Genomic DNA, 23531 nt, shown 5'->3' on the forward strand with positions numbered 1-23531 from the left:
TTGGCAGTTGTCCCCCCATGACGCCCCTCCTCCTAATTCTAGGGGAGGCTTTGACATGTAAATGAAAATGCTGTGAGCTATACCAATGCAAATCAGGGTCGCAGAGGGAGTTTTAGCCCAGGTGACATTTTTTTAAAGGTAAGAAAATCTCTGGTACAAATAGATCAGGCTCAGTAGCCTAATTATACACTCTCACATTTGAGCTTGAATTGATTTATTTAATTCAAATATGCTAGATTACTGTGTACGCCATTAGCAATGGCAAATGTTATGTAAAAAAGATACACAAAATAACTTCTTTAAAAGATGAGTTTTAATCAAGGTAAAATGAGCATTCCATGCAAACAACATTTGAATCAGCATGAGGAGTCTGCAGAGATCACAGTCTCCTAGAGCTCAACTACAGTGCATAGTGGCAGGACTACAGCGACCTTTTCTTTGGTCTTAAATGCACAGAGGATGTATTAACCACACATCTTCTAGCAATGCGCTCAACTGGCAGAAATGATGCTGTATGACGTGTCTGTTCCCTGCAAGCCCCAAACTTCTATTGGCTTTCCATAAAAATGTCTGTCCGGGTGGAGATGAAGCCAGGAAACTTATGCAAGAACATGTTTAAATGCCGTACCCTTTGACACAACATTAACAACTATAAACTGCTTTATAATGGCTAGTCGCAGTTCTGCTAGAGGGTCAAGGACGGGTTCCTCAAAACTGTTGTGTTTCCACACCACTTAGCATAAATATACGCTGACCTTTCTGCTCTGCATCTATCGATTGAGTAAGTTACATTCATATATGTTACCCGTTTACATGTCATGGCAAAACATTCAACCTCAGTGACACAAGGGTACATGTGATGATACATTGTGTCTGCTGACACCAAAACACTGCTTTACATAAAGCATATCAGCTGTTTCAAAGTCCCAACCATTTGTCTTCCTAAAATACTGGTCCTTCCGTATAACAATAACCTCGTATGTGATTGGAGGACCCTTAGACTCCTCGTCCAATCACGTGTGAGGTCATAGGCATGACTCAGACAGCAGTACTTGCAAGACGAGTGTGTTACTATATTCAGAAGAACTGTATCTCCAGTTCCTTTGTTTGGTTTTTGCTGCTTCGTGAATAATGGCGGGACGACGTCTCGCGCTCAACTCGCCTTCAACTCCTCTCCGCGGTCACCAACTTTCGGCCAGTCCGCAGACAAACGAGAAGAAGCTGCTGAAAGCTCTCAGTGGATCGTCTCGTCAACTCCAACAACAAACTGCCGATATCAACGAGCGGTTCGCTCCACTGGAGCGTTCGGGACTCTGCGGGTTTCTGTCCACGGAGGAGAGGAACCGACTCAAAGAAGAGGAGACGGGCGCACGATCCCACGATAGCGGTAAGAATACGTTCGATGACTGCAAGCTAAGCTAAGAGTAGCGTAGCCTCAAGCTAAGCTAAGAGTAGCCGAGTAGCCTTACAAGTGAGCAGAAACAGCTTTTTTAAAGTGTGTTTTCTTTGCCGTGTCGTTTACAGGAAGCGCTGCGCCGTCTTCACAACTCCGAGACGAATTACAGGCTGTTTGGTATCCTAATAATAGTGTAGTAGCCTGCATAGGATAACCATGAAATGAATGTAGCACCCGTATCACCACTCTGTGAGTCACTCACGTGAGAATGGGGGGTGCTTGGGTTCGATGTGTCGTAAAACCTTTTAGCAAGAAGCTATTTAAAAAATAAATGAGACCCAGAGATGGATGTTCTTTTAACAAAAGTAAAATAAATAGGGCAGCGCCCTTGTTTATTTAAATACAATAATTAATTTTCCCCAAAACCCAATATTACCAAATAGAGAAAAATAAATAACCAAAACTTCCCCAAAACATAAATAATAAACTCCAAATTCAGTGATACAAACCCAATAGTATCAAGGACGTTACATCAAAATATATGTTCGAAATGTTCCCGTTCCTCAACTCGGAGAATACCAGAGTTCAACAATAACAACAAAAACTTTCCCCTCCAAGTGTCATAAAACAAGTATCAGCCGATGCGGTGTTGGGCCCAATCACCACACACAGCCACACATGTTCCAGTTACTCACGGCAACGATATGTACGGAAAGAAAACACGTTGCAGACCTGTTTGGTCTGGCAAAACATTGAGAGCGCCGAAATCACTTTCAAAACATTGAGAGCGTGGAAACTCGGGTCCGCGCTGCGAGTCACCGACACTTCCGCCCGGCCACGCCCACCGTGGCTAGCAAGCTCGGCTCCCTCGATGGCGACCTCCGCTGCTTCTCCCCCGCTCCGTCCGACGGGGTTTCAGCTTTGGTTTCTCCTCCGTTTCCAGGCTCACAAACACACAGAGTCCGCGGTCCACTCCTTCCAGCCTCCCGCGCCGGTTTATTCTGCCTTCTTGACTCCTGCTAGCGTCTTTTTCTCTTCCCCAAAAACGCCGGCGTCCCGTCTCTTCTCGACTTCTTCTCTCCTCCTCGAACCCCCAAAAAACTTCCAGAACTTTCCAGTCACGTGTCTTCCCCGTTGTTCTCCCAACCAATCACCATTGGCTATACAGCGCGAATACACAACTGACCAATAATACGATAACAAACAGTAAGTACTAAAAGACTAACGGCCTAAAGCCTCTGGAGATAGTATTTAACTAAACATGAACTTAACATTAGTATTCATCACTATAACAAACGTTACTCCATGCACAACAAATAAACATCTCCCCACTTAGAAATCAGGTTTCCCCTATTATGTATTTAATGTAAAATAAACATTTACTTTTTCTTTTTATAGGCAGGCACCTAGTTTTGAAAGTATGACTATAGTCCTAAGGTCACCAGGGGACTACATTCTCCCCCTTCTGGACAATTTTGATGCCCTCATCAAAATAAACCTTAGAGAACTCTAATAGTCTACCAGCCAACACTAGGGACCGGATTAAAACAAGTGTAACACAACGCCATGGGGTGGCACCAGAGAGTTTGACATACACCGCTCCTGGAGTCTCCATAGAGTCCACTTCCCACCAACACGCCATGGCTTAGGACTGTCACAGGGTGGTCACAAGGCTTGCCCAGTTCATCGTAGCTCAGCTTGACCACTGGACGAATTACTCGTTTTGAATGCTCAGCTTGTCCACTCTCAGCTTGAGTGTCCGGATAGGGATTGACGTCTGCTCCCCCCTCCAGAACGTCGACTTCTGGATCAGCGTTGGGAGGCTTGTTGGTCAGATTATTGACCGCTGGCTCTATTTCAACCGGGTCGTGAACTTGTCTTTCAGGTTCGGTGACAATTGGCTCGGATTGCTCCCGGGACAGTTCTGAACATGTCAGCAACTTGTCCCAGTCTAACTCAAGGGGGCTTGGCAGGTATACTTCGTCATACTCTAATTCTGAGGACACGTCGTCATCTTGGTTGGTTGTCGGTCCTCGTTCTTTTGTCTGTTGATGCAATGCTCTGGTCACAGGTCTGTGTTGTGCCCCCACTTCACCTTCGTCGACAGGGATTCTCACCAGGTAACCAATGGGTAACAGGTGGTTACGATGAATAGTTTTTTCGGCTCCCATGCCCCTCTCTGGCTTGATCTTGTAGACAGGTAAGTTGGGTAGCTTCTCCATAACAATATATGGTGAGGGTAACCACTTGCATTTCAATTTGTGCTTGCCTGTGACCCCAAGGTTTCTCAGCAACACCCGGTCGCCTTTGTCAAGGACTTGTTCTTTGACGTGCTTGTCGTGTGCTTTTTTATTTCTTTGGTGATTACTGTCCGACGCTTCAGTTGCAAGACGGTAGGCTCTTTGGAGATCTTTCTTTAGCTTAGCAACATACTGATGGTAGGACTTGGTCTTTTGATCGTCCTCGGCCACGCCAAAACAGATGTCTACCGGTAAGCGAGCTTCTCTGCCAAACATTAGCAGGTAGGGCGAATACCCAGTTGCGTCGTTTTGAGAACAGTTGTAGGCATGGACTAACTGACTGATCTTTTGACTCCATCTTTGTTTTTGCTTTGGATCAAGTGTGCCCAGCATTGACAAGAGCGTACGGTTAAATCGTTCTGGTTGCGGATCTCCTTGAGGGTGGTAAGGCGTTGTTCTTGACTTACGAATACCCAACATCCTCAGTAAATCTTGGATCAGGTTGCTCTCAAAATCGCGGCCTTGATCCGAATGTATGCGGGCAGGGAGTCCGTAGTGTACAAAGTAGCGCTCACACAGTATCTTGGCAACGGTGACCGCCTTCTGGTCTTTGGCTGGAAAAGCTTGGGCATATCGAGTAAAGTGGTCAGTCACTACAAGGATGTTGGTGAAACCTTGAGAGTCTGACTCAAGTGACAGGAAATCAATACAGACTAGGTCTAGAGGGCCTTGGCGGGTAATCTGTTTTAAGGGAGCAGCTCTCTGAGGAAGGGCTTTGCGAGTGATGCATCTGCCGCAGTTTTTGATGTACTGCTCCACTTCAACTCCCATTTTCGGCCAATAGAACCGGTTTCTGATGAACTCAATGGTCTTGTCCATTCCCAAGTGACCTGACTCATCATGCAAAGATCTCAGGACCATCGGAACATACTCTCTTGGCAGTACCAGCTGCTTTACCTCCGTCCCATTTTTCTCAACCTTTCTGTAGAGCAGATGGTTTTGAATGAACAGCTTGCTTACTTCTTTGTTCAACAGGACAGAAATTGGATTATCGGGGCTGATGAATGATGAACCACCACAAAGCGACTGCTTGACTGGAGCGATAGTAGGATCAACATCTTGAGCGGTGACCAGGTCTTTGTAACTGAGCTGACTCAAAGAACCGAGATCCAACCAAACTGGGGAGGCAAAACACTCTGGTATACCATCAGGTGACACTCCAAGGGACTCGGCCATCGTTGTGGACTCTGTTGGAGTTTCACAGCACTTGATCTGCTTGCACAGGGCTTGAACACTTTCAGTCGATACAGTTTGCCAACCTTCTTCTGTGTTCGGACAAGGGTTGCGTGACAGGGCATCGGCGTCGATGTTGCTGCTGCCAGGCCTGTATTGCAGGGTGAAATTGTACGTGGCGAGTGCCGAGAGCCAGCGGTGACCTGTCGCATTGAGTTTGGCAGTCGTGAGAACATAAGTTAGGGGGTTGTTATCAGTCCTCACGGTAAACTGTGCTCCATACAAGTAGTCGTGGAACTTGTCCACCACTGCCCACTTAAGTGCCAAAAACTCAAGCTGGTGCACAGGATAGTTCTTCTCAGAGGCACTCAGCTTGCGGCTTGCAAAAGCAACAGGTCTCAAACCCTCAGGGTACTCTTGGTTGAGGACAGCTCCAAGCCCTTGGAAACTGGCATCTATGTGAAGTATATAAGGCTTGAGAGGGTCGGCGAATGCCAGCACGGGTGCATTTGTGAGGCAGTGGATGATCTTTTTGAATGCCTCGGAACATGCCTGGTCCCACCGGTCCCCAAAAGGCTCATTGACTTTGTAGTAAGTCTTATCTGATGCTGAGGTAGACTTGTGTTTCTTTTGGGTGGGAGGATACCCTTTGCACAGCTCTGTTAGTGGTCGGACGATGATGGAAAAGTTTTTTATAAACCTGCGGTAGTAGCCGCAGAACCCCAAGAACGACTGCAGAGAAGGAAGGTCGGTTGGCGTCTTCCACCGCGTCACTGCGTCAACTTTGCTCGGGTCTGTGGCGATACCGTGCTCAGAGACTATATGCCCGACATATGTGACTCTTGAGCGACAGAACTGGCATTTGTCGAGGGACAACTTTAGTCCAGCCTCTTCAAGACGAGCGAGAACTTTGAGGAGTCTTTGCTCATGCTCCTCCAGAGTTGTGCCGAAGACAATGAGGTCATCTAGATAGACAATGACTTCAAGCATGTGCATATCGCCGACTGCCTTTTCCATAAGCCGTTGAAATGTCGCAGGGGCCCCTGTAATTCCCTGCGGCATCCGCTCGAATTGGAAAAATCCTAGGGGACAGATGAAAGTGGTTTTGTCTTTGTCCTCCTCAGCCATTGGGATTTGGTAATAGCCACTGCGCAGATCCAACACCGAAAACCACTTACTGCCTGACAAACAATCGAGAGCGTCGTCGATTCGGGGTACAGTGTACTGGTCTGGGATAGTTCTCCGGTTCAGGGTGCGGTAGTCGATGCACATACGAAGTTGCCCATTCTTTTTACGTGCGAGAACAATTGGTGAAGCATATGGACTTCTTGATTCTTTTATGATCCCAGCCGCCAATAAACCTTGCAAGTGACGTCGAAGGTCATCCAAATCCGCTGGGGCAATACGTCGAGATCTCTCTCTGAAGGGAGTGTTATCATTCAGGCGGATGTGATGTTCTACCCCTTTAGCCAGACCGACATCCCACTCTTCAACAGAGAACACCGGGGAATGTCTGGAAATCTTTTGACTCAGCCTCTCTTTCCACTCTTTGCTTATGGGTGACTCACTGAAGTCAAACAAAGAAGGATCCATAGCTGGAACAGATTCCACATTAGGGTTCGATGCATCGGTCACAACGTCAGCAACGTGAAGGTGAGCGATCACAGTGCCCATTGGAATGGCAGTTTGCTTCAGAGACTCATTACGCAGTAGCACCAGGAAGTTGTTTGAATCGAGCATCTTGGAGAACAACACAGTTGGCTGGACAAGTACACTTGAAGGAAGGGTAGGTGAGCGGGCTCGCTCAATGATGAGTATGCTGTCTCTGATGACTTGTGTTTCTTTAACTTTGCAGATAGCAATGTATTCAGTGCCAGGGGGAATTCTGAGAGGACCAGGCCCAGCCCATTTAACTTCAGCCACAGGCAGGTCTTTGTTGCCTTTTATGGTCATCCCTGCAGGAATGGGTAAATGGTTTTTCTCTTGCACGTGGATGTTGAGTGACTTTATGTTCTCCAGGTCCTCTTTTGTTGTTCTGGACTCGAAAGGCTGAACCCCCCTAACGTTTGTGCCGATAAGGACAGGTATAGTCTCGGAGCAACGTGGATCAGGGCACACCAAGGCCAAGACAGAAACAGACTGGACCTTGTGGGACTTCGATTTTTTTGGCAACTCCAACTCGATCTGGATGTACCCTTTGTACGGGTAGCTGCTCTCTGACTCACTTAGGCCCCATATGGCTAGACCTGTCACAGAATTTAACTGAATGTGTGATAGGTGTTTAGTATACCAGCTGTCGAAAATGATGGTAACTTGCGACCCACTGTCCATCAACGCGGTGCAGGGGTTGCCATTGATCCTGACCTGAGCAGTGGAGGGCGGTCCCACGAGTCCCTCGGGCAAACTGTTGGTCTGTACATTTACCGCGCTTCTCCTGACACTGGCATTTGTCGTCTTGGTTCTTGTTTCGTTTTCAGATGTGCGGTTCTGTTTGGACTTTCTTTGCGCTTGCAACAACTTCTGAATAACTTTGGGATAGTTCTCAGGAGAGACACACTTGGTGGCAAAGTGCCCGTCTTCCCCGCAGCGATAGCAGAAAAAATCAGTGGGGTCTCTGGCTGTAGAAGGTCTTTGCTGCCAGGGTTTTGGCTGGGTCTCTTGTGGGCAGGGCTCCGTAGCAAGACCATACTTGGGCTTGACTGACATGACTGAGACTTGTTTTCGGAGCTTTACTACTTCTTTCTTTAAAGCTTGAACGTTCTTGTCGTCAGAGTTCTCTGCCGCCGGAGTGACTGAGAGCATTGTGCTCGTAGAAAGGTGACTTGGCATGGCGGCGGGGAAAGAGAGTTCACTTACTTGGTCTCTGAGTTGGTGTATTTCAGCTCTCAGATCTTTCAACTCTGTGTCGACGGTCACAGTAGCGCTTTTGGCGTAGACGGCTTTGGGATTATGGAGTCTGCGACGTGAAGCTTCATGCTCCTCCTCCTGTCGTATCTCATTCAACAGCTCAAGAAAAGTGGGAGGATTGTTTCTGCGCTCTCTCAATCCGAGATTTAGCATCATAATATCAGATCTGATAGCCCCTTTAATGAATTGGTCAAGACGTGCTTTGTCTGCCTCCGATGACTGGAGTCCACCCTTTTTGACAACTTTATTTAGGATTCTCTCAAGACGTCTCAGGAACTCCGAGAGCTTCTCATTGGGGTACTGACACAACATTCGGAAAGCAAAGTAAAGTTCCTCACCGCTCTCTGGGTTGCCAAAAGTAGTCTCTAGAATGTCAATGTACTCCATAGAGGTTGCAGATGGGTTGTTGAAACGGACAGCTTGGAGGATCTCCAGTGCGGGACCCTTTACACTTTCCATTATTCTCATTTTCTTTTCTCTTTCCGGGCGATCGTATTCTTCAATTAAAAGTCTAGCTTGCTCAACCCAGTTTTCCAACTGTTCCTCTCCTGGGGGTGTGGGCATGACCCCTGAGAAAATGCGCAGTCTTCTGTAAAGATTGTGGTCACTATGTGGGGGCTGGCTGGCCCTTTGCAGGACATCACCAACTGCTCGAATGATAGCTTCAGGAGTTGAGGCTTGCAGTGGGGAAAAAGGACTGGAATCTGGCAGCGGCACATTTTGAGCATCACCAGCTGCCTGAGCTTGGGTTTCTCCCTCCTGCTGAGAAGGTCCAACGATCATCCAGGCCTCAGCAGACCCCTCAGGAAAAATATCAAGAGGAATGGCGTCGGTGTCCACATTCTCCCTGCACTCACATAGCACAGTTAGACTTTCCGACGTTGGGTCATACATTCTTCCTCTCACCCTGACTCTCCCGAGTGCTTTGACAGTCTGCATCGTTTCCTCGATGAAACCAATTTCAGTGTCCGGAGGTACATCTTTAACCAGCAAGGCTTTCACCGGGTCTATTCCTTCTCCAACACACCAGTTCTTCAACTGAGCCATCCCCACGGGTTGTGCACTTACTGTGACCACTTGTCAGAACTAAATTTGGTAGGTTTTACTTGTAGGTTAAAAGCTAACCAGCTATTGGTTTTAAACTACTTTTTAAACAAACTGTTTAAATCTCTGGGTCATACTAAAGTTAGAGCTAATTTAAACTACTGTTATAAACTAAATTAACAATCCCAGCGGTGCCTCCATTTTATGTAGCACCCGTATCACCACTCTGTGAGTCACTCACGTGAGAATGGGGGGTGCTTGGGTTCGATGTGTCGTAAAACCTTTTAGCAAGAAGCTATTTAAAAAATAAATGAGACCCAGAGATGGATGTTCTTTTAACAAAAGTAAAATAAATAGGGCAACGCCCATGTTTATTTAAATACAATAATTAATTTTCCCCAAAACCCAATATTACCAAATAGAGAAAAATAAATAACCAAAACTTCCCCAAAACATAAATAATAAACTCCAAATGCAGTGATACAAACCCAATAGTATCAAGGACGTTACATCAAAATATATGTTCGAAATGTTCCCGTTCCTCAACTCGGAGAATACCAGAGTTCAACAATAACAACAAAAACTTTCCCCTCCAAGTGTCATGAAACAAGTATCAGCCGATGCGGTGTTGGGCCCAATCACCACACACAGCCACACATGTTCCAGTTACTCACGGCAACGATATGTACGGAAAGAAAACACGTTGCAGACCTGTTTGGTCTGGCAAAACATTGAGAGGGCCGAAATCACTTTCAAAACATTGAGAGCGTGGAAACTCGGATCCGCGATGCGAGTCACCGACACGTCCGCCCGGCCACGCCCACCGTGGCTAGCAAGCTCGGCTCCCTCGATGGCGACCTCCGCTGCTTCTCCCCCGCTCTGTCCGACGGGGTTTCAGCTTTGGTTTCTCCTCCGTTTCCAGGCTCACAAACACACCGAGTCCGCGGTCCACTCCTTCCAGCCTCCCGCGCCGGTTTATTCTGCCTTCTTGTCTCCTGCTAGCGTCTTTTTCTCTTCCCCAAAAACGCCGGCGTCCCGTCTCTTCTCGACTTCTTCTCTCCTCCTCGAACCCCCAAAAAACTTCCAGAACCTTCCAGTCACGTGTCTTCCCCGTGTTTCTCCCAACCAATCACCATTGGCTATACAGCGCGAATACACAACTGACCAATAATACGATAACAAACAGTAAGTACTAAAAGACTAACGGCCTAAAGCCTCTGGAGATAGTATTTAACTAACAATGAACTTAACATTAGTATTCATCACTATAACAAACGTTACTCCATGCACAACAAATAAACATCTCCCCACTTAGAAATCAGGTTTCCCCTATTATGTATTTAATGTAAAATAAACATTTACTTTTTCTTTTTATAGGCAGGCACCTAGTTTTGAAAGTATGACTATAGTCCTAAGGTCACCAGGGGACTACATGAATATACAGCATAATATGAATATATAAATAAAATGAGGCGGGTGACCAATAGCGACAGATCTGCCAACCAATCACGAGTGATTGAAAGTTGTGGTTTCATCCAATCATGAACAAGGAAACTCAAGCCTGGTCTCCCCACGTGTGGTTTTGCTGCCAATCACGAGTGTTTTTATTTGTTAGTAAGTTGTGGTTTCCTCCAATAAGGAGTAAGGATATTCAAGCCCGCTCGGCTCGGCCACCCGTGGGTTCGCTGCATTCATATGCTAATTCGGACCATTCGCACCTCCGCCAGCTCTCCACCTACGTCATGGTTCGTTTCCGACAATTTGTGGCACAGACAAACGCAACGTGCGCGGGTTGCAAATTGTCGGAAATTGTCGGAAATTAGGGAGATTTCCGGGCGTTTACGGGGACGAAAATCTCACTTTTCATGCAGTGCGTGGAACTGGACTGTCCTTGGCTTTTACTTCAGATTTGCAAATGTAGCCGGGTGAAGTGGGGGCAGGGAGGTTTTTGGACTGCTAGATGGTCCGCACAGAGAGTGAGGGCGTACTGCCCCTTTAAGTACATGGGCATGAGTTCACGTGGGATTTGGAGCTGCAGAGCGGGACCTAGTGGCTACTAACACGACACAGTGTTAGCGGTTAGCATCGGAACAGCGTTAGGGAAATACCTGTTCAGCGGGTCAGCGTAAGTGTTCTCACATTAATAAACCTGACTCACCATGTAAATTGTGATTGATTGCCTGTACTGAGTGTATGTTCTTGGGTTGTGCACCTCTGCTTCGTTTAGAGGGGAGTAACAAGCTGCTGTGGGTTGAGGTTGCACGTGCATGGAGCCGTGCGCGCCGGCGCTTGAGTGAGTTTATTGTTTTCGGGACTTTTTGGAGGAACGACAATGGTGTGGGATTTGAACAGCATGAGACCGATGTGCATGTTTTTGTTTCTGTTTAACAGGAAGGGGTCACTACTGTTGTTGTTTTTTGTATGTAACTGTTAGCTTCACATAATTTCTAGCTTAAGGTAATTGTAGCTCTATTCCATTACATCCTATTAGTTAGTGAAGCGAAGCAATTGGTTATTTGTACACTGTTCCAAGTGCCTCCTTAATTTGACACATTAAGGCTGTGCTCCAGGAGTGCAGTCGGGGGAAATAAAGAACCCACATTAAAGAGAAATAAATTCATCTTAGTGTCCTGTCATCATTTTAATCAGGCTACACAAAGGAGGAAAACATTGAAGTTCTTCACAAATGAGCTTGACGTTATGCCAGAAAAACATGTATGCACAATCTTTTGAGGCTGATGAACAGGAATCAACTTCACTGGGCTCTGCCATTCTATTTCTCTCTCTCCCACACACACACACACACACACACACACACACACACTCATCCCCACACCAACCCTGGCAGTGCTGATATAAGCCAGGAAAACAAATCTGCAACAAGAGGATTTGACCCATCAAACTGCATTCTAATGATGAAAAAACATCAGCACTTCAAGTGCATTAAAAGGATTATGTGTCAATCAGTGACAGGGGAGGGAGCAATAACAGAGGAAGTCACTGGTCTTGGAAACAATCTGTAATTGGAATATTTTACAGTTTCAAGAGGGCCGTATCAAGGTGACCAAGCTAAAGTGTGGATAAGTGATTCACTGCGGTGAATCCGCAGTGTTTGGAGCCCTGTCCTGAGATCGTACTCTGCAGTGTGAGCTGCATCCAGCCTGACTTCACCCGTACCTCTCAGCCTCACTCAGTTATGAGTTGTGACCTCATCCTTAAGTTTTTACCCAAACCATTTGTTGGTTCAAAAATTAAAAAACACTGTTGGCTGTTAAGAAAATCTGCTTAGCAGTAAACAGTATAGGTGCAGTTATACCTATAGTAAGGTATGACACGGAAAACATTCACTTAGAGCGTCGCTCGTGCAAACACTACATTCCCCAATGAGCTATTAAAGGGCTTTGAGTAGAGAGTAAAAATCAATAGAAAGCTTCAAACTTCTGGGTCACATTCAAACACTTCTTCGTCCACGTCTTTGGTTTACTTCAGACAGTAATTCCGTCTAAGCCGTCTTTATCCCCCCCATATCTTTTCTTTGTCCTTGTGTCACACACCGTGGTTGCACTCGAGATTAAAATGCTGTGTTACGACTACAAGTCCGAGCTCAAGTGCCACAAACGTCAAGCAACTCGTAAAAAGGACGTATTGGGTTATGACCCCCATGCCACCTAGCTAGCTGCTAATAACGAGCAATGCGTGGGACATCCGGGGGACCGAGAGAGACAAAGAATCCTTTTCCGTTTCAAACGCACACCGGCTGAAACGAGTTCAGAAAAGACAAACGGTCGGTGATTTAAGGCGGATGACCACGGAGGGTGAATCTGATAAACGATTAAGTCTAAAAAGGGAAAGGTCTGTCACAGCAGCCGTCTGCAGGGAGTTGTAAAAGAAAGCGTGTTGTGACAGCGGAGAACTGTCGCATTGCTTCATCTCCCCCAAAGAACAGTGAAAGAATAACTGACCCCCATTTTGTATATACAGTATAGAATACATGAGAGTATAAGTAAGAGTTTTTTATCTTTTTATCAATCATTTTAAATTCACAAAATTGCTCAACCTGTGTTCTTTAAAATTACTTTAAAATGCTTTAAAAATGAAAAATATATTAGTGAACATTCAAAGAAATTTTCTAACATATTGGGAAATATGGATTTTCCATATTGGAAGAACAAGTCTGACACAGATTTCGTCAATTATACCGTCAGCAGCCCAATTGGTTTTCACAGGAGCTGGAATACACGTGGGCAGCACTTCTAAAACCGTGGCTCAGTCCAGTGTGAACTCAGCATGACGATATTTAACTCAGCATCTTTCCAAACATGGGGTCATTTTTTCTATGTTCCCAATTACTAAACAGCTCGTTTCATTGCTGGACCAACCTCCCGAAAACCTGGTGCATTCTTTTCAAATGTACTCATGTACCTTAGTTCGAGAACAGCACAAAGACCCACCTCAGTTAATGGGTTTCTTGCCCTACAAGTGGCCCCTATTGTACTACAATTCACACTCTCAATGTCAGCTTGTCAGCGAGTACTCTAAGGGTCTGACTCCCCAGCACACACAGGCCCCAACATACACACACACACGCGTGCATAAGGACACACACCCTCAAGCCTCTGGCCCCACTTTCAGTGGCCTCTGACTTAGATCTGCCTCATTGACATCAGTCAGCCCCGTTGGAATGGTGACCCTCCCATCACCTCGTCGGGTCACCTTGGCCCGCTCCGGCACCCTACCAGGAGTGTTATGTGTGCGACCGCATGCATGTGTGTGTGTGTTCGTCTGGCACTCCTCCAGACCTGCCGGCATCGTGCCACCGTGACGCCACGTCTGGCCACTCTGTCCGTCTCCCTTCTGCATTTCTTCTCCGTTAATCACTTTTTCGTCCTTTGCACTTCAAATTCTGATTTGGAAACTCAAAAAGTCCATCAAACTTGAGTATATTGTATGAATGTGTGTGAATTTGAGTTTGAATGTGGTTCGGTTCTCACAAGGGTTACACAACAATGCAGCCATCTGCTTCCCCCCGGCCTGTCGATTAGCAGCAAGTCTAATCCACTGTATTGTTTGTGTGTTTATGTGCATGCACGTGGTTGCGTGTGTGTGTTGGGGAGCGTACACATGTGTCCAAAGAAGGGGGAATAAAGCCTTCTGTGCTTTATGGCCATACAGACATTCGCTATGGTTACCATGGTTGCCATATGAGACTTGAGCGCCATTCACGGAACAAGGTACAAAAGCAAACGGGTGTTCCAATACTCCCACAGAGGGTATATAAATAACGGACACTCCCTCTTCCCCAACAGCACGAGTTCAAATCACACAGCTTCTTCCTGCACACAAATAACAGCGTGAATATATTGTAATGCACATGTGTTAGTTTGGTGCGCGACCGCGTTGGCGCGTGGGGCTTTAGGAGGGTGACTGAACACAAGCAGAGGGGGGTCGGACTTCGGCATCGCTGTCTTGATTGGAACCACTCACTGCGAGACGCTGACATGCTGTCTGAACTCACCGGGTGTGCCGGCGCATATTCAGCATCAGTAAAGTGGATTTGTGACAGATGAGCACAAATGTATTTCCCTTATTGACTAACCCATGAGCCGAGCTATAGGCAGCATTTGTGCGCGACACTCAGAGACCCCCAATACAACGCAGACACACACACACACACACACACACACACACACACACACACACACCGACAGCATTATACAGCCCACCAACAAAGCCATCTGTGTGGGCAACACCATGTGCGACATTTCTGACAGGTATGAGGCTGGTGATGCATCCGCAACAGATTCACACTCACAACAACACACACGGACACACTCATGCGCAGACCTCTCGTGGCAGACCAATACAAAAAGACCAGGTCGATCATAAAAGGCCTAATATTGTCTGTGAGGTAAAAGAAAATCTACTGAAGAAGGCGTGTAGGAATGAGCAGGCAGGTGGTGTTTGTGCTCACTGGCCACACAACCTAATGTGCATCCAGGAATTTTGATTTCATTATAAAAAGGAAAGGCTACATCGTACAGAAATGTGAAAAGGGATTATGGGAGATAACAATATTGATGAAAGTGAAGAAATGCATTTATATCTTCATTGATTGACTCTTAATCCTATTTCTCGCTCACAAAGACAGGAAAGGTGGAGGCGAAACAACCTTTTGAGGCATTAACCAGAGGAACTCAGGACTCAAAGTCAGGCGGAAGAAGGAGCGAGGACACAAGAACAGAGATATTTAGAAAGAGGGGGGGGTCGCGACGCGACTATTGGGTAAAGAGAAGGTCATTCCAGCGCTCCATTTCATTAACTTCACAGCGATAAGGGCGGACGTTGTGAGAGAGCAAAACTAGAGAGGGAGACATGTTCACCGGTGATCCCATTAGGCTGAGAAAGGCTAATACAGAGTGATGGAGGGCGAAAGAAACTGCCGTGTGACGCTGAAAGGCTCAGAGAAAGTGGTGAGGGAGGCTAAAATACCAAAGAAGAGCTGGATAGGCAGGAGAAAAGAGCAAAGCAAGCAGCACAAGATCTTTAAAAAAAGAACAAAGTTGGTAAAAACCCATTTGAAAGAGCTCAGCTCTTTGCTGGGCTTAGAATGTGCATCACTAGAGGCGTGGGGAATTTGGTGGTACCCCTATTAAAGAAAGGCTACCAGTAATTGTAATATGATGGGGATCATTTGAAATCTTTGATTGGAAATATGTGAGGAGGCAGTCAGGCAATTTGAAAGCCATTACACGTCCAAATAAAATAATATCTCGTAGGCTAATGTGGCCTGGCTTAATTAACTTGTTTTTACTAACTGGCTGAACTGATATAAATGCAGACCACTATTTGTGTTAATATAATTGGACTAATCACTCATGCAAATAATTAAAATTTGAAGAACTTTGGAAGTTAAATATTGCTTTTGTCAAATAATGCAAACACAAGATTTTCTTTTCCTACCACGGTCAACTCAGCCATTTCCACTAGACAATTTTGAAGTTAAATAAATGTAAGAACGGCTTTTCAAACTGACAACGGTTTATAAATGATCAGAGAATAATATAAGAGTAACCACTGTGGTTTCAAATGCTATTTCAAATAGCTAGATGCTTTGGTGCACATTTAAACTTGTTTTAAATGTTTTAAACAACACGATGCACAGCTCAATGATGCAGTGAAGCCCAAAAACAGTTTAAATAACTTGCTTTGCATGTTGATAATGAATATAAATAAGCCTTTGAGGAAGTGCTACTTGCATCTCTTTTATAAAATGTTATTTTTTATAAAAGGTTATAATATGATATTTTGAAAAAGACAACAAGCTGAAAGAAGTGAAGTCAGTCATCAATGTAGTCACAATGTTATCCACTCAGCTATTAACCTGAAGACAGATTCCAGGAGATTAGAGGAAGACGACAGTAAAGCCTACTGTCGTCCAGTTATTAGGGCATAAATGTCAGATCGAACATGTCCGCCGGTTCCTCCTCAGCAGTGTTTAGCTGATCTCACCACTGATAATGTTTCTGATGTCCTGAGGGGGGCAGCGTGTTGAGGAACAGAACCCAATGAAGGTTAAACCCTCCAATCCTTCCTCTTAATCACTGTCATTAGCTCTGCAGGCCCATCCACTCTGAACCTCTGGCCCTTTGGAGATACACACACACACACACTGAGGCGAATATGCACATGCATACCCAGATATGTAGAAAAACCTGGGTCCACATATGTGCACTACTTTGGAGCGTTTGCATGCATGTGCACAGTAAAGAGAACACGAGTGCGTGCACAGTTAGTCGAACACGACATTGTAAAATGGCTGCAACCGTCGCCAATTGCCACCGTACACAAGCTAAAGGGGGTAAGACACACACACACAGACACACTCAAGCTTAAACAAATCCCTACTTTGTAATAGTTACAATATATTTAAAACACATTCAAAACAACATGAAAACCAAAAGCTGCCTAGAATCGGGGTTTTTTAGATTAGCGCCATTCGTTTGCTTTATCCATTAAGCTGGAAACGCGCCTAAAGAAAGATCAGTAATCACTTTATACGGGGCGGCTTGTAAACGGCCGGCTAGATAGCAGACTCTTGTGCCCCTCTCACACCCGAGTGTGTGGCAAGGGCCCCCGTCTGGCAGGGAGCCTCCGTGTAAAACCAGAAAAGCCCTGACGCGAGTCCTGGGACTTGGGATGAAGCGGTCCGTAGTCTGGACACGCATCCGGGGCTCTGCGGGACGGCCTCGCTCTGCTCTCGGTCTCGCTCATCTCCGCGGTCTCATATCTGGGACTTCTTACACGTGAGATTGAAACCGCTACGGTATAATCCACAGGGTAGAAAAACACTTAATTAAAGAGCTCTTTAAAAAGGAGTCTCTTGAAGTCAAACAAGATGAGGGGGGCGGGGGGGGTATATGATCTACCTCTCCTGGACGAGTGGGAGAATTATGGGCAAGAGGAATCAGGTGCGGTCCTTAAAGTACAGCTCTGCTTTCATGTAATAATTTACAGTGTATGCTTTAGAAAAGGAGGCACCCGGTACTACGTCTGCACTTGTGTTTGTGTCCTCAGCCCATTAAAAGTGTGTTTAGGGCAGAGAAAATGTGCCTTTTAATTAAACGATGTGCTTGATCTAGTGTTGTGCTCAGGGAGACACAGACGGAGAGACAAAGAAGGGTGAGAAATAGATAAAAAGAGAGGAGGCCAAGAGTCGAGCTAAGACACACACACACACACACACACACACCATGGACATCTCTCTCGGGCTTAATGGGCCTGATCTTGCCTTGACTCGTCATCCACGAGGATGGTAAAATCTGGAATAACACATCATTATGCAGACTCAAATCCTGTCTATGTACAAGTGCATGGAAATGTATTATTGTATCTGTCTGCTTCTTGTCTAGATGTATTTTTCAGTGTTAAGAGAGAGATCAAAAACTGCTGATCAGGGAGTAGGGAGCAGACGGGAATAATGCAAGAATACAGAGCTTGGGGTGCACACACACACGCAGAACTCCTTGAGGTAACGGTTTGAATATTTCATAAAGTCTCATTAAGGAGTGAATATAAGCGGTTGAAGGATAATGACACTGGTGCAGACAGTAATACATTCAGATCTCATACAAGCCTAATCAGCCCAAGTACAGACACAATCGCAAGCTTACGGGCATTAGAAACCTGAGCCAACTACACCAAATGTCCTCAATTTGGTCCTCGGAACGAGGACCAAGCATCGCCGCAGTCTGACTACGTTTTACAGGGAGGTTTTGCAGATTTTCAGCCTATTCTTTACTTATCCTGGTTAAGTAAAGAGTGTGAAAAACAGCTGATGTTTTAATTTTCTCTGCTGCACAGCAGTAATATTGTTTTTTCTGGGAGTGCTACTACAGTTTCGGTAACTGCGGGGTGCAACGCCGCTGAAAAACCTCCTTCCTTTCGTGTTATAGGTTATTGTGCACATAATTGTATGGATGACAATCAGAGCAAAAGACAAGAGTAATAGAGCCTTTGCTCCAAATTGCACTTCGATGCCAACGGAAACGGAGTCATTCCGCTGCAACAAACGTCAGTGTGAGCAGTTTTTTTTGTTTAATGCCGTATAGCCAACGACTGCCCCGAGACAGTGAGCCCTGAGCGCAGTTAGCATTGTATTTTCAATACAATGTGGTCAGCCTCCAAAGACGGATTGAGAGTCCACTGCATGGTGGTGAATGGTGAATCAAGGAAGCGTGGATTCTGATCAAGCCAGAGTTGCTGATTGTTGGGAGCGTTGAACGGAAAAATGCTTTTGGCAAGTGAGCGAATTTTTCGATGAGATAGCGAAGCAATTTGACACTGTTCAGTTGTTTCTTTTATTTATCAAACCCGAACTCGTGGATTGCACATCATGTCGGTGTGTGTAGGCAAAGCCGCAGCTTACTTGGTCAATATAGCATGCTGTGGGTAATTGATTTTTTTTTCAGCGGACGACATTAACTATCAGCACTGATTGGACATCCACATAAAAAAAGAGGCAAAACCTCCCTTTAAAACAGCCTTTATTTCTTTTTGTAAAAATCAATTATCCCTCTAAATTTCCCAGTAGGACGGATGGAGTAGTTGGATGCACTCATCTATTCAATCTATTTACCTTATTTAAGACAATGAACTTGAAAAGAAAAAAATACACGCAAGAACCACAACCATCAAACGCAAGACGCTGCATAACAAATGCATCAATTTAGTTACTCTTTACATTCTCAGGTCTGCAGAGATTTATACATAGTTTTTAATTATGGAAGAAATACCTCATTACTGCTTTATTGTGACAAACAAGCATAGCATTATAAACTATTGGCATACACATTACATTACATTACAGGTCATTTAGACCTTTTATCCAAAGCGACTTACGTTACACTTTAAACCCATGGCTTTTTCACATTTTTGCCCGGGGAGCAATTGGGGGTTAGGTGTCTTGCTCAGGGACACTTCGACATGGAACATGGGGCAGCCTGGAATCGAACCACCAACCTTGTGCTTCCCAGCACACCTTCTCCAACCCCTGCCACAACGACTCCTAAAAAAATACACAATGCCACGAGACACAAAAAAAAATACTACAATACATATCAATGTCCAATTACTATTGCCGTATGCCCCTGGCGTTAGGCTACATGAAGTATGAGGATACATTCTGCTCTGATCACTCATTACAGGCAGGAAGGCGTCAGGCCCCTAAAGCCAAAACAGGATGCGCTTCTTCCATTGGACTTACCATGATAGTCTCTCACTCACATACACACACACACACACACACACACACACACACACACACACGTTTCCAGTTTCTGTTTTCAATGCTCCAAACAATGGGAGTTGAGATGCAACAACAGAAGGGAATAATTGCTTGTGTTGCTCTGTGAATGTGAAACAAGTGAGATAAGAGTACATGCATTGAGTACTATGCATGCTCCGCCATGTTATGTGTAAATTGGCAGATTTACTGTAAGAGAGTATATGTAGCGATTAATTGAATCCCTTCTGCTATCATGCAGGCCCACGACACTCTTGCTTTTCCGGCACCGAAATGTTCCCAATGAGATCTAATCATCCCAAACGAAATGAGCTCTACCTGAGCAGAATGAGAGTGTGAGACGCGCGGAGACCGCAGGGGTGCACCTCCATTAGGCAGGAAGGATGGAAACAAGGAAGCAGAAGGAAGGGCAGTCAACCAGGAAAGGAGTGGCAAGAGGTAGATGTAGGAAAAGTGGGATAATGAATACTAAAGAGGGAGTATGCGGTGCCTATCACGGTAACCATAACAACCAATCGGGAGTAGTTTGGCTGGTTTATCAGGTTATTTGGTTACAATAAGGATATCATCCTCACACACATAATGAGATAATGGCATCACTGTTTGTGTGAGTGATGTATATTTATGCTTGGAAAACAGTTGCTTGAAAGAAGCCCAGAGATGAAATATAAATAATAAATAAAGAAGCCGGCCCCGTTATTCAAAATGAAAGGAAGCTGCTACCGAACGTCCATCCAAGCAAACCGGTGTAGACCGCATTACACAAAAGATATTATGATAATCATAATAATGCACTCATGTGAGTCATGCAGTGCCACATGCAGGTCTGCGCATGTTGGTGTGTGTGTGTGTGTGTGTAGAGACACAGACAAAAGCACATGGGTTCTCGGGACTCACATTCATGCTCTCATTATGCAAACCACAATACAACAAAACAGCACTGAGCACAGCAAATACAGCTAACCCACCAAAATAATGACTTGCACGTCGGGAGCCATACCCGTGCCCTCAGGATGTGAAATCACACACAAAAATGCGTTGCTATGGCTACTGACTCGTATCATAAAAGCGTGGAGGCAACCTAGTTTATACAATTGCATTTATGTGCATGCAAGTCACTACATCAGCCTCCCTATGTACAAACTGTACAAAACGCTTTGCAAAGTTGATGCACTTACAGGTAAACCCTTGTGAGGTTAAACAGAGGATAGGATTGAAGGGTGGAGGAAAACAGCTTCCTAAATGTCTTGGAGGCATTGGGATGCGTGCGTGTCCTCCAGCTCCGTAGGGAGAGCAGTTCTTCCTGCAGCGGCTGCATTTCCTCCACGGGTGACGTCAGAGCGCTGCCGCAGTTGGCCGGATGAACCGTGACAAGTACACAATCACACACACACAGCGCAAAAAAACTAAAAATACATACCGACCACATCAGCTCAGAAATAAGCAGCTTTTAGTGACTAATACAAAATGAAAAAAAAGTCAGTCGGGTTAAAAAGATGAAACCATCCCGTCCGTACTTTATCACTTTTTGCCTTAATCACCTGATCCATTAGTCAGGAAACAGTACAGAATAAAGAAAGAAAGATAAACGATATGACACCAAGACACAAATAGCAAGTGATCAACAACGGAAAGAGACATTTTATTGAGAATAACTCTGGGTCTCAAAAGGTTAAGAGGTCCTTTCACTGATGGATTATTCCTTCTGTACAGATGCCTTCATCACAGCTTCTGACCTCACGGCGGTACGGAAGTGGGCTTACCGGCTCTATGCTTTTAGCCATCAAAAAAAAGCCATACGAGCTTTACTTTGTTGGGCCTGTTTTTTCTTTTTTTAAACCTACTAATGAGAGCAAAATAGTTACAAGATTAGTGGTTAGGTCCCATGAGCATGACGCATAAGACATTAATACAGAATATTTAAAGCAATACTAGGAGTAAACAGCAGCATATTCTTTTTAAAGTTGAATTTTTTTAAAGGGAAAAGCTGAATGCTTGTTGGTGAACAGTCAGCCAAAGGAAAACTCCCAATGGGAAGGCATGCTGGTCATAAAATATTAATACTGAAATACCTTAACAAACCAGTACAGCAATACAAGGCCAGATATTTGGGGCAATAATAGCACAGACTGAACCTACAACTCGGGCCAGATGGGAGAAAACACTAAAGAGTCTTAGAGGACTAACTGCTTCAAGTAGGACATCTTCCTGTGATCTTATTTCACCCGAATACATACGGAGGATTGGACATGGCAGCAGACGGCACTGACCCGTTCTTTGATGAAGGGGCTGCACAGAGGACCCAAACAGAAGAAACAGTTTGTCTTAGCTGGACTACTGATGCGTTTTTATCATTAAACTGGCAACAACACTTCCCGACTTTATCAGAATAGCTAAATGAACCTGCCCTCCTTTCATTCTCTATGAATAACACAGAGATCCTTGTGGTTTATGTGGTTATGTTATTTTTTTCCGGCCAAGAAGTTGGTGTGACAGAGCCGAGTGGCCAGCGCGGGTTGTTGGTTTGGGACCCGTCATGCTCGTCTAAACTGATCTCATTGGGGGGGCTGTCTGCTTCCCTTCGCACGCCGAGCTGCATCTCAGGTGTTTCAGGCATTCGGCGACATCGTTGTCAGCCTAAAGAGCTGACAACGGAGCGAGTGGCAGTGAGAAAGTGAACGCATCACAATCAGCCTGGCCCTGCCATCTGGGACGCGCCGCACATATTCATTCATGTACTTTTTCTTGGAAAATAGTCCACCGGGAAGTCGCCAGCGGGTCTGCTGAAGCAAAGCGTTTTTTGTGTAATTTCAAAAGCCATTCATTCACCGTTTTCACTCTGTAAACAGCGAGGTAATAATTCAGTAAGCAAAACCAAAAAGGGAAATTCTCCAAAACTGCATCCCAAGTGAGATTGGACAAGTCGGCTCAATATGTATCATTAGATACCACAAACATGTTCTCCATTGATGTGGATATAGATTTTGGTTGGAGGAAATGCAAGAAAAGGGGGTTTAAATGTACCGTCAGGTGATGCGGTCCTGTGACAAATGCGGCCGTGGGAAGTTTATGAGTGTGCCGCAGAACTTAGAAAAACGTACCAAAGCCAAGGTCACCCCCCACCCCTCCCCTCTATTTGATAATGGATAAGGTAGAGCAGGGCAGACAGCAATGCAGGGATGAGTGCAGAGCCCCCCTGATCTTCCTGCCTGCCAAGGCTAGCTGAGCTGACAGCAACTAAAGCCGAGGCTCCCCACATGTGCTAATCTCCCAGATTTAAATGGGAACACAGCACAGAGTGCAGAGCACAGAGCAGGACAAGCCTGTCTGATCCATGACCCTATGTCTGAGCACACGCACAAAGCATGCACACACACATACACACGCAGCGCACATGTGAAGACGCCTACAGTAGGTCATACATTCATTCCCATTTCTACAAAAATCACACGGAGCGACGAGGCAGATAAAGACAACTTGCTCGCGTGGACGTCGAGGATTTTGACTTCAGATTGCAGGCACTTAACGATTAAGAGAAACCAGCGCACCAGCGAGACGGAGCGCATTCTCGCTCTGTCTTCGTGAGGGCAGACTGGTAACCAGCAATAAGCAGGGATACCATGACAACCAGACAACCAACCTTGGCGACCAGCTCAGTGAGAGAAACCGGCTACCGCTGTGCACATGAACGTTAAATAGATTGCACGTTTTAAATCAGCCTCAAAAGTGCCGAAAATGGCCGAGACGGTGAGAAGTCACATATAGACGTATCACTTCGCAGCCCAGGTGAAAAGAAAAACGGTCCTCCTCTCTCATTCTTTCTGCTGCGCTGGGAAACTAGCACTGTGAAATCCTAAACATTGTGAGGTGATGACACGCCGCGCAAAACACAGCCCCCGAGAAGGAGAGA

The 23531-nt window shown here is 45.5% G+C and overlaps 2 protein-coding genes across 5 annotated transcripts in view; both read right to left on the reverse strand.

The window, feature by feature from the left end:
- The window catches only part of LOC120812249 (serine/threonine-protein kinase BRSK2), a 154451-nt gene that overhangs the window by 126696 nt on the left and 4224 nt on the right, over positions 1–23531 (reverse strand). The window lies entirely within an intron of this gene.
- On the reverse strand, positions 1746–9909 carry LOC144391324 (uncharacterized). The gene has a single exon (XM_078097950.1). It carries the CDS (start codon positions 8821–8823, stop codon positions 2914–2916), a length of 5910 nt encoding a protein of 1969 aa, XP_077954076.1. The 5' UTR covers positions 8824–9909; the 3' UTR covers positions 1746–2913.

The sequence above is a fragment of the Gasterosteus aculeatus genome, chromosome Y (assembly GCF_964276395.1).
Source record: "Gasterosteus aculeatus chromosome Y, fGasAcu3.hap1.1, whole genome shotgun sequence".
Classification (NCBI taxonomy): domain Eukaryota; kingdom Metazoa; phylum Chordata; class Actinopteri; order Perciformes; family Gasterosteidae; genus Gasterosteus; species Gasterosteus aculeatus.

Excerpts from the sequence above, each read along its gene's own strand:
- LOC144391324 (XM_078097950.1), bottom strand. The coding sequence starts at position 8,823 with ATGGCTCAGTTGAAGAACTGGTGTGTTGGAGAAGGAATAGACCCGGTG.